The following is an 11,012-nucleotide window of genomic DNA, read 5'->3' as shown; positions in this document are numbered from 1 at the left end:
GCGCTAGCAGGCTAACGTTGCGCGCTAGCGGGCTACACGTCGCGCTAGCGGGCTAATGTTGCACGCTAGCATGCTAATGTTGCGCGCTAGCGGGCTACATGCTGTGCGTTAGCAGGCTAATGTTGCGCGCTAGCGGGCTGATGTTGCGCGCTAGCGGGCTACACGTCGCGTGCTATCGGGCTACCCGTCGCGAGCTAGCGGGCTACTCGTCGTGCTAGCGGGCTAACATTGCGCGCTAGCAGGCGAATGTTGCAGGCTAGCGGGGTAATGTTTGCACTAGCAGGCTAATGTTGCGCACTAGTGGGCTAACGCTGCGCACTAGTGGGCTAATGTTGCGGGCTAGCGGGCTAATGTTGCACGCTGGCGGGCTAACATTGCAGGTTAGCGGGCTAATGTTGCGCGCTGGCGTGCTAACATTGCAGGTTTGCGGGCTAATGTCACGCGCTGGCGGGCCAATGTTGCGCGCTGGCGGGCTAATGTCGCGCGCTGGCGGGCTAATGTCGCGCGCTGGCGGGCTAATGTCGCGCGCTGGCGGGCTACATGTTGTAGGCGACGTAGATGGGGTCCAGCTGGTCCTGCAGGAAGCCGTCCCTCAGGTGCATGCGCTGCTTCTCGCCGCGCGAATTGATGGGGATGACGCCGATGTCGGTCACCACGACGACGCCCACGATGAGGTAGTGCTCCTCCAGCACCGCCTTGGTCACCATGGGAACCAGGTCCAGGGCCTCCTGCTCCGAACCCTCCAGCTCCACCACCACCACCAGCAGGTTGGTCCACGGGAACACCGCGCTGCGCACGAGAGGCACGCACACACACACACACACACACACACACACACACACACACACACACGCACATGAGACACACACAAACACACAGCATTGGAAAGACAAAGAAAGTACAAACTTAGAATCCCAATCAATAAAGTTAAGTCATCAACATATCACAGGATAAATTCAGGGACGAAATCAATGATTTAACATTTGAAAACAATTCAAACCTGTACAATAGGGTGTTCACACGGGTTATCTACACAGACACACCTCACTAAAGTGACACATTTCCATACCCTCGCCACATCGGACTGCATTGAACCGTAAACCACAACAAGCTGTACTGAACGTCGCCACTAGATGGCGGCAGAGCGCCGTTCTGACCGCCCCGCAAACCGCAGCGCCAACACGAGTCCGGCGATGAGAAACCAGCTGGCTCTGGTTTGGGACCCACCACTCCACGATGCTCTTGTGCGTCCGTATGACGGAGGTCTCGATGTCGATGGGGTGGTACCGCATCCCCCGCAGCTCCATGGCCTCTTCCAGAGCCCCCACCACGTAGAGCGCATCGTGACGCTCTGCACACACACACACACACACACACACACACATACATACAGGCACACGCGCAGAGGGCACACACACACACAGATGGACATACACATATAGACACACACACACACAGGCACGCACATTGTGGAGACATACAGACCACAAAAACAGATGCACACACACACAAACACACACACACACATGCAGGAACACAAAAACACAGAGGCACACACATGCACACACACAGATGCACACACACACACACATCAATAGAGACAAGAAAGAGAAGTTAGAACAGACACTATAAGACTACACAACCTGAATCCTCAGACTGGGTGGGCTGATGAAGAACCGGAGCACGTATCACCGTACGTTAAAAAGACATTCATTACAAAGTCCTCATAACCTCATTATGTCTTCTGCTGCTGTTCCCAGACCCGCCACTAGGGGGCACTGCGACCACTAGAGACGATGTGTGGGGTGACGCGCATTTAGAATGCTTTCGTATTTTAGAATGTATGCTCGATACTCTTTCATGATATGGCATTTCGCGGTTTCAAAGTGTTGCTATTGAGGTGTCCTGCTACACTGCGGCACAATGCCCAGCTTGGCTGCTCTCGGGAGAGTGTGCTTAAGATTCACATTTAAATCCAGAGCATTCAGCAGACGCTTCTTTCCCAAGCGACTTACAAGCATTCCTACACACATCAACAGACGGCGGAGTCAACCACGCAAGACGACAGCAGCCAGCTCATCGGCAGTCAGGGTGAGGTGTCTTGCTCAAGGACACCTCGATCGTCCTGCCACGAGGAGCCGGCGATCAGACTAGTAACCTTCGGGTTACAAGTCAACCTGCTCAGCCACTGTCGCCCCCGCTAAGACGTTAGGATGAGTGTGATCGGCCGACTGTGCGCGTGTCTTCGCTCCGGGTGCGAGAGGGCGGATTGAAGCGCCGTAGCGCCGCAGCGCGTGCGTTAGCGTACCTCCACTAGCGTCGGTTAGCTCAGTGCGGCGCAGGAAGCCCAGGTAGCCGGTGCGAGCCCAGACGGTCTGGGTGTCGCCGAAGCTGAGCCGGGAGCTGAAGTGATCCGACTGCAGGACCTCCTCCCCGTACCCGCTGTAGTAACCACTGCCGTTATGAGCACTGTGCACCCAGATCTGGAGGAGGAGGAGGAGGAGAGGGGGGAGGAGGAGGAGGAGGAGGAGGAGGGAGGAGAAGGAGGAAGGAGGAGGGAGGAGGAGGGAGATGAAAAGGAGAATGAGGAGGAAGAGGAGAATAATGAGGAGCAGGAGGAGAAATAGGAAGTTGAGATGGGGAGAGGAGAAAGAGGTGAAGATGGAGGAATAAAGGGTGTAGGTAGGGAGATGGAGGAGATGGAAAAGAGGAGGGGATGGAGAGGGAGAGAGGACAAATGGAGCAGGAGAGAGAGAGAGAGAGAGAGAGAGAGAGAGAGAGAGAGAGAGAGAGAGAGAGAGAGAGAGAGAGAGAGAGAGAGAGGGGGGGGATGAATCAGAACAAGAAGGAGGTGGAGATATAGGAGGAAGTGTTTGAGAGTTAAGACGAGGAGGATGAAGACGTCACCGCGGGGGGGGGGGAGGAGAAAGGAGGACGATTACAAACAGAACTACATTTAACTCCTCCAGGAGACGTGATGGAGACAGCGAGACACCCCCCCCCCTCTGTCTCCCCCTCACCTCCCCCAGGTGAGAGTCCCCCAGGGGGCCTTTGGTCTCCGGGTTGGCGATGATGATGCGCACGCCGGGTAAGATCTACGGAGGAAGAAACAAGAAGCTATAAAAGACCCGTCACCATGGTTACCGCCTCCTCTTTCCTCCTCCTCCTTCCCGCAGGCCACTCTTCCCCTCTCTCTGTCCAACACTCTCTCTCTCTCTCCCCCTCTCTCTCTCTCTCTCTGTCTAACACTACCTCTCTCTCTCTCTGTCCAACACTCTCTCTCTCTCTCTCTGTCTAACACTCCCTCTCTCTCCCCCTCTCTCTCTCTCTCTGTCCAACACTCTCTCTCTCTCTCTCTCCCCCCTCTCTCTCTCTCTCTCTCTCTCTCTCTCTCTCTGTCTAACACTCTCTCTCTCTCCCCCTCTCTCTCTCTCTGTCTAACACTCTCTCTCTCTCCCTCTCTCTGTCTAACACTCTCTCTCCCTCTCCCCCCCCTCTCTCTCTCTCCCCCTCTCTCTGTCTAGCACTCTCTCTCTCTCTCTGCCTCTCTCTCTCTCTCTCGCGCCTTTTCACTCTCTCTCTCTCTAACTCTCTCTTCCGCTCTCTCTTGACTCGCCCATGACTCATATTTTTTAGCAAACAAAAAATAGGTGCGGACCGGACTCACTGGCTGGCGAGAGAAAGAGAGAGAGAAAGAGAGAAAGAGAGAGAGAGAGAGAGAGAGAGAGAGAGAGAGAGAGAGAGAGAGAGAGAGAGAGAGAGAGAGAGGTATGATGTAGAGAGAGAGAGGTATGGAGAGGTAGAGGGGGTGAAACAGAGAGAAACAGAGCGAGAGAGAGAGAGAGAGAGAAAGAGAGAGAGACAGAGACAGAGAGAGAGAGAGAGAGAGAGAGAGAGAGAGAGAGAGAGAGAGAGTGCGTCAAACCATTCCACTGTGATGCTACGATCACACCTGTCCTGTCTGGAAAGTTAAAAATACCTCCACAAAACTAGCCAAACAGTAAAGTGTAACATAAGGAACTAGGAGACATCCATCATTGTGTGCCTGGCATCGCTTTAGGGCCAACTTTCATGCTTGAACCACTTAAAGACATTAATCTATGTTCTATGAATGACCCTGTTTCTCAGCTCCTTGAAGGCCAGCTGACAGAGTTAAACCTCCCTGACTGATCTGGTTAAAATATAGTTGAAAGAATAAATACAGATGAAATGGGTTTCAAACATGAAAACGGTTGGATGAAGCTGTATTGGCACGTTTCACTCACCTTGCCTGACTCCATCAAGGGCAGGCTGTGGGGAGAACCTCTCTCCACCAACCGAACTCTGAGATCACACACACACACACACACACACACACACACACACACACGCGCACACGCACACACACGCACGCGATTAGTTCCAAGAGTTATATACTTTTCAAAGTGAAGCATGAACGACAAAAAAAACGTGAAAACTTGAAGGCAGTGCGGGATGATTGACAGGCGAACCAACCTATCGTGGCGCAGAGCCCTCATGTCCACGTACACCGTGGTGGGGTCGGGTCCCGACGTACCCTGAGAGACAGAGAGGGACGTGAGTCACATGACCTCGGTTACAACACAAGGACCTTCTGATTGGCTGAAGGACCCTCACGAGTACACAGAGGACGCTTTGACTGGCCGCCGTGAAATCGTCTCCCGTGGTCGGGCTCCCAGCCCGAAGGCTCGGGGTTTCGGATTCCAACCCGGCCGTTTAATCCTCCTTTAAGCCTCTTTTTCGGTTTGAATCCCCGGCGGGGCGTGCAGCCGGCTCGGGGAGACGCGAGTCGTGACTCGGGGAGACGCGCCGGGCGCAGTTTTAGTGTCGTGTCCCGCTGTCGACAGCAGAAAACCCAAACTAGGCTGCTCCCCGGTCGACCAATCGGGGAGGAGTGTGCTCCTCTGCAGAGAGGAGTGACGCGGAGCCGAGCTCCGGGAGAACGGCGCGGCTGGGTCGCACACCGGTGGCTGTGCAGGGCTGTGTGCGCGTGGTGAATGTGTGTGCCTGTGTGTGTCTGTGCGTGTGTGTGTACGTGGGAGCATGTGTATCCGTGCACATGTGCGCGCATGTGCATGCATGGGTTGTGTGTATGCATATGTGTGCGTGTGTTGCTGCATATGTGTACGCGTGTGTGTGCATGCATGTGTATGTGTATGCGTGCGTGTGTGCCCGTGTTTGTATGCGTGCACGTGTGTGCGTAAGTGCATGTGTGTGTGCTTATGTGTGTACGTGTGTATGTGTGTCTGTGTGCGTGTATGCATATGTGTGTGTGTTTTGCTGCATATATGTGTGCGTAAGTGCGGATGCAAGTGTGTGTATTTATGTGTAAGCGTGCGTGCATGTGTGTCTGTATGCGTGCATGTGTGTATGCGTGCATGCGTGTGCGTATGTATGTATGTGTGTTTATGCTTGTGTGCATGTCTGCTTGTGTATGTGTGTGTGTGTGTGTGTGTGTGTGTGTATGTATGTGCGTGTGTATGAATGTGCCTGTGTGTGTATGTGTATGTGTATGTGTGTGTGTGTGTGTGTGTGTGCCTGCGTGTGTGCCTGCGTGTGTGTGTGCCTGTGTGTGTGCCTGCGTGTGTGTGTGCCTGTGTGTGTGTGTGTGTGTGTGTGTGCCTGCATGTGTGTGTGTATATATGTGTGTGTGTGCGTGCGTGCGTGTGTGTGTATGAATGTATGTGCCTGCGTGTGTGTGTGTGTGTATATGTGTGTGTGTGTGCGTGCGTGCGTGTGTGTGTGTGTATATGTGTGTGCGTGCGTGCGTGCCCACCTGCAGGCAGATGGCCAGGTTGACCCTGCAGCCGAAGGCGGTGCTGACGGCGCGGGGGTGGAGGCCCAGGTCCTTGAAGAGCTTGGAGAAGGAGTGAGTCAGGGACATCCGGGGACGCTCCTCCGCCACCACCACACAGGCCCGCACCCGGGACAGGTCCAGACCCCGCGCCTGGACCGGGGGGGAGAGAGAGAGAGAGAGAGAGAGAGAGAGAGAGAGAGAGAGAGAGAGAGAGAGAGAGAGGCAAGGGGAGGAGAGAGAGAGAGAGAGAGAGAGAGAGGCAAGGGGGGGAGAGAGAGAGAGAGAGAGAGAGAGAGGCAAGGGGGGGAGAGAGAGAGAGAGAGAGAGAGAGAGGCAAGGGGGGGAGAGAGAGAGAGAGAGAGAGGGGCAAGGGAGAGAGAGAGAGAGAGAGAGAGAGAGAGAGAGAGAGAGAGAGAGAGAGAGAGAGGGGAAAGGGGAGAGAGAGACAAAGGGAGAGAGGGAGAGCGGGAGACAGAGATTGAGAGACAAGGCGAGAGGAGAGAGAGACATGAGGGGAGAAATAGAAAGACAGAAGTTAGACTTAAAATTGCCTATACCTGCCTACTCATGTACCTGTACGTACATGCACATGTGCACACACTAGACACACATGTGAAATGCTCCCACGTTACGCTCCTACATGCACACACGAAAAGCTCACACATAAAACGACTGCATCTCAGCATCATTGGTACGATGAAGTAAGATGAAAACATTCCCTTAGTATGTCTTCTATTCCAAGTGGTATGTGAGAGGACTGTTCAACAGCGTTTCCCTTCACACGTCTCAGGGTATGAACTCTGGCCTGGATGGGGGCTCTGGTGTTGAAAGTGCCCGCTGATGTCATGCCGTGCAACACGTACTCTAAGACCTCTCCCCCCTCTCTTTCCACTCAGAGGACTTGGCCGTCAGGTCGCCATGGAGACGAGCAGAGAAACAATCAAGACTCCAAAATAAACTCCTCGTCTTTGAGCGCTGACCAATCACAGGCCAGCACTCTCCACACTGACTGAACCAATGGAACTCCACCTGGGGCCATGGGAGAATCGCACGGACGGAGAAAGACAGAGGTTGCGAAATGGAGATAAGAGAGGCGGAGAGATGAAGAGACAAGGAAAGAGAGAGAGGGAGAGGAATAATGAAAGAGGTATAGTGAGAGAGTGGGAGAGAGAGCTTGGGAGAGAGAGGGAGGGAGACAGCATGGGAGAGAGAAAGCATGAGAGAGAGAAAGGGTGAGAGAGAGAGAAAGGGTGAGAGAGAGAGAGCGAGAGACAGCATGAGAGAGAGAGCAAGAGACAGCATGAGAGGGAGAAAGGGCGAGAGAGAGAGAGAGATAGATAGATAGATAGATAGATAGATAGATAGATAGATAGATAGATAGATAGATAGATAGATAGATAGATAGATAGATAGATAGATAGATAGATAGATAGATAGATAGATAGATAGATAGATAGATAGAGAGAGAGAGAGAGAGAGAGAGAGAGAGAGAGAGAGAGCATGAGAGAGAGAGAGGGTTTAAATAGCCTTCCATCAGTCGTGCAGTGGACGGACTATCAGAGAAGACAGACGGACGGCCAGAGTCAGTCATATTCCTTGGCAGCGTCTCTCTCGGCAGCGACTCATCTGATCTCTAGATTCCTCCACATCCCCGATCCTCGTGGCAGCCCAGCGGGAGGGGGACGTCCTTCTTGTTCTCACTTCCCCCAGAGAGCAGAAGCCGGACTTCCCGTGCGTCACCGCGTCAGACTGAGAGGGGGGGGGGGGGTTCAAGTCCTCCGAGCTTGGATGGGTGGGCGGGGGGGTTGATCCCAGCCCCCCAGAGACCACAGATCAAATCCTTGAGGTGGATCAATACGTCACGAGACCTCATGTCCTCTCCCAGGCAGAGGGGCGGGGGACTTGGCGAATGAACAGCAGCGAATGACCCCCACTGGTGCTCGACTTGGTTCAGTCCGTACTGCGGTTAACTAACCCAACCTGGGAGTTTTATGACGCTGTCGATGTCATGAATACAACAATAATAGTATGTATTTTATAATAATAAAGTATAGAATAGTAGTTCCCCAGGAGATTATTCAGCACAGTGCAGAACTAAGACTCAAACATCTCCCACAATATTATCATCACCTAATTACGACGAACCACCTACACTTGATCCACACTCCAGCGCGGCCCCTTCCAGGATCAATAATCTCATCTCTCTGACTCCAGTCTACAGCGGGCACAGTCCACCAGAGAGTTGATTCAGGGTCACCGTCGCACGTCTGTGATGTCCCCAGCGGGTCAGTTTGAAAAAGGCTTGTAACGGACTAATCAGCCTCACGCCTGGAGGAACACAGCGGCTCCTTCAGCTCTTTAAATAACTAATGGATACAGAAGATGTAGGCGTGCGATGCAAAACACCACCTGGCTGGCTTTTTACACCACACACACTCCCTGAGTGTGTGTGGTGAATGGTGGCGTGGTGCCTCAGCCAGCCGCCCAGCCCGACCAGTCAGACTCTGGCCAGGTGAGGCTGCTCAAACCAGCCATCCTCCACACACTAAACAATAATGCTCTTTTTTTAAAATCACCCACTCCTACACCCAGCCCCCCCCCCACATCGAACCCCCACCACCCACATCCACGCCCCAGCCACCACCACCCGCCCCCAGCCCCTCCCCCACCTTGAGGGCGTCGGTCTGCAGGCCCAGCCCCTTGGTGCAGAGCTCCATCACGCTGTAGGAGCAGAAGGTGTCCCGGACCTTCAGCTGGCTGACGGCCAGCAGCCACAGGGCCGGGTTGGACTCCAGCTCCACGGGGGGGATCAGGATGGACTGGTGGCCCGAGTACACACTGGAGACGCGCACACACACACACACACACACACACACACACACACACACAGGACAACACACACACACACACACACACACAGGACAACACACACACACACACAGGACAACACACACACACACACACAGGACAACACACACACACACAGGACAACACACACACACACACACACACACACACACACAGGACAACACACACACACACACACACACACACAGGACAACACACACACACACACACACACACACACACACACACACACACAGGACAACACACACACACACACACACAGGTTTACACATACGTCGTTGATTCGGGTCGCTTTCCAACATTGACGTTTTTTATCAGTCTTTATACACTATTCTAAATAATGAATGACATGTTTTAGACACCAGTCATTCATTATTCCAGATAATGAATGACTAAGTGTATGTAAGTAACTATGATTAAGTGTTTAAATGTTAAAGGTGAAAGCCGTTCAAGAGGAGGTAGATTAAGGGCTTGCTCAAGGGTGCCCATGACATCAGAACCCAGAACCATTAGACTAATCTGGCCCCCTTGCTAAATACACCATTCATAGGTCAGCTGAGGGGGACACATTAGGAGGTGACACCCACCTGGCGGGTGGTGGGGGGACAAATTAGGGGGTGACACCCACCTGCAGAGGCACCAGAGCACGAAGCCCAGGCCGCAGTAGGGGTCCAGGCAGATGGCCACCTCTCGGGACGGGTAGAGCTCACACTGGAGCTTCACCGAGCGGCAGAACGCCCCCACTGAGTTATGGGACATCTGGGGGAGGGGGGAGGGGGAGAGAGCGAGAGAGAGAGAGAGAGAGAGCGAGAGAGTGAGAGAGCGAGAGAGAGAGAGAGAGAGAGAGAGGGAGAGAGAGAGAGACAAGATATAGTGGGTAAAAGATAAACGAGAGAGAGAGAGAGACAGAGAGTGAGACACAGGATGAGAGACAGAACGAGAGAGAGCGAGAGAGAGAGACAAGAGACCGAGACAGAGACAGGATAAAGTTACGAGTTATGACGCAGGATCCATGGCACACCCGTTTAAGTCACAAAATAGAAAATCGAAACCCCAACTCTGACACGCTTTCCTCCATAACTCCATAACGAAACAGGTGAGTCAGAACATGGAGAGGGTCTGCGCTCCGGATGAAAACACAGACGGGAGGCGGGAGGACACAGAGAGGCTGAGCGATGTGCAGCAGCGCAGCCCAGCTCCGTGCTGAACCCTGGTCTACACTCTGAGGACTCTCCTCATGATGTCAGAGCACCAGAGGACGCTGGTGGTCCTGATGCTGCGTCGCCACGGTAACCCCAAACAGAGCCGCTCCCTCCCGGGGGCTCCTGAGAGGTCAGAGGTGGGCTGTCGCGGGGGGGAGGACGCTAAGCTCACCTGGACGCCGGCCAGCATGCCGGTGGTGGAGACGCTGAAGTCCAGGTAGGCTAGGCCGTCGGGGTTGGTGGGCTTGTACAGCAGGGGGGGCTTCTTCTTTGGCAGGTCGTCTGCAGGAGCACACACACACACACACACACACACACACACACACACACACAAACACACGCAGACACACACACACACATGAACGCACACACAGACAAAGAGTTAAGTGAGTGAGCGTGTGTCAAGTGAGAATGAGAGTGAGTGAGTGAGTGTGTGTGCATCTGTGAGAGAGTGAGTGAGTGAGTGAGAGTGTGAGTGAGTGAGTGAGTGAGTGAGTGTGTCTGTGAGAGTGTGTGTGAGTGAGTGAGTGAGTGAGTGAGTGAGTGAGTGAGTGAGAGTGTGAGTGAGTGAGTGAGTGAGTGAGTGTGTCTGTGAGAGTGTGTGTGAGTGAGTGAGTGAGTGAGTGAGTGAGTGAGTGAGTGAGTGAGTGAGTGAGTGTGTGTGTGTGTGTACCAGTGTCCAGGACGGGGGGCCAGTTCCTGATGTCCACGGTGGCTGTGGCCTCCTTGGAGCGAAGCAGCTTGCAGATCACTGCTGTGGTCATCACACAGGCCGAGCGAGAGACCTAGTGATGGAGAGAGCGAGAGGGAGAGAGAGAGAGAGAGAGAGAGAGACAGAGACAGAGACAGAGAGAGAGAGAGTTAAAGAGAGAGGGAGAGAGAGAGACAGAGACAGAGTGAGAGAAAGTGAGACAGAGTTAGAGTTAGAGAGAGTTAAAGGGAGAGGGAGAGAGCGAGACAGAGAGGTTCAAAAGGTTAATAAACATTGTTAAACCAAAACATTTAAAATTAAAATAATAATTCTATCTGTTAATTTAGACACCAAGTAATTAAAGTCGGCCGTCTAAGTAAGGATACATTATAATCATGTTATCTAATTATAGTTATTACTAATTAGCATTATGATT

General features: G+C 53.2%; 1 protein-coding gene across 1 annotated transcript in view; it reads right to left on the bottom strand.

Annotated features, from left to right (window-relative positions):
* Window positions 1-289: 289 nt before the first annotated feature.
* The window catches only part of LOC307088705 (disco-interacting protein 2 homolog C-like), a gene marked incomplete at its 5' end in the record, with an annotated part of 46,993 nt that continues 36,270 nt past the window's right edge, over window positions 290-11,012 (bottom strand). Inside the window, 11 exons of the mRNA XM_079754657.1 lie at window positions 290-789; window positions 1,228-1,351; window positions 2,309-2,483; window positions 3,021-3,095; window positions 4,266-4,323; window positions 4,495-4,556; window positions 5,795-5,965; window positions 8,485-8,653; window positions 9,312-9,442; window positions 10,058-10,167; window positions 10,559-10,670. Of these exons, the coding sequence (XP_079610783.1) occupies window positions 537-789; window positions 1,228-1,351; window positions 2,309-2,483; window positions 3,021-3,095; window positions 4,266-4,323; window positions 4,495-4,556; window positions 5,795-5,965; window positions 8,485-8,653; window positions 9,312-9,442; window positions 10,058-10,167; window positions 10,559-10,670 (1,440 nt within the window). The 3' untranslated portion in view covers window positions 290-536. The remainder of the gene's footprint in view (window positions 790-1,227; window positions 1,352-2,308; window positions 2,484-3,020; window positions 3,096-4,265; window positions 4,324-4,494; window positions 4,557-5,794; window positions 5,966-8,484; window positions 8,654-9,311; window positions 9,443-10,057; window positions 10,168-10,558; window positions 10,671-11,012) is intronic.

The sequence above is a fragment of the Pollachius pollachius genome, assembly GCF_949987615.1.
Source record: "Pollachius pollachius genome assembly, chromosome: 17".
NCBI lineage: Eukaryota > Metazoa > Chordata > Actinopteri > Gadiformes > Gadidae > Pollachius > Pollachius pollachius.
This window is presented reverse-complemented; position numbering and strand designations above follow the sequence as displayed.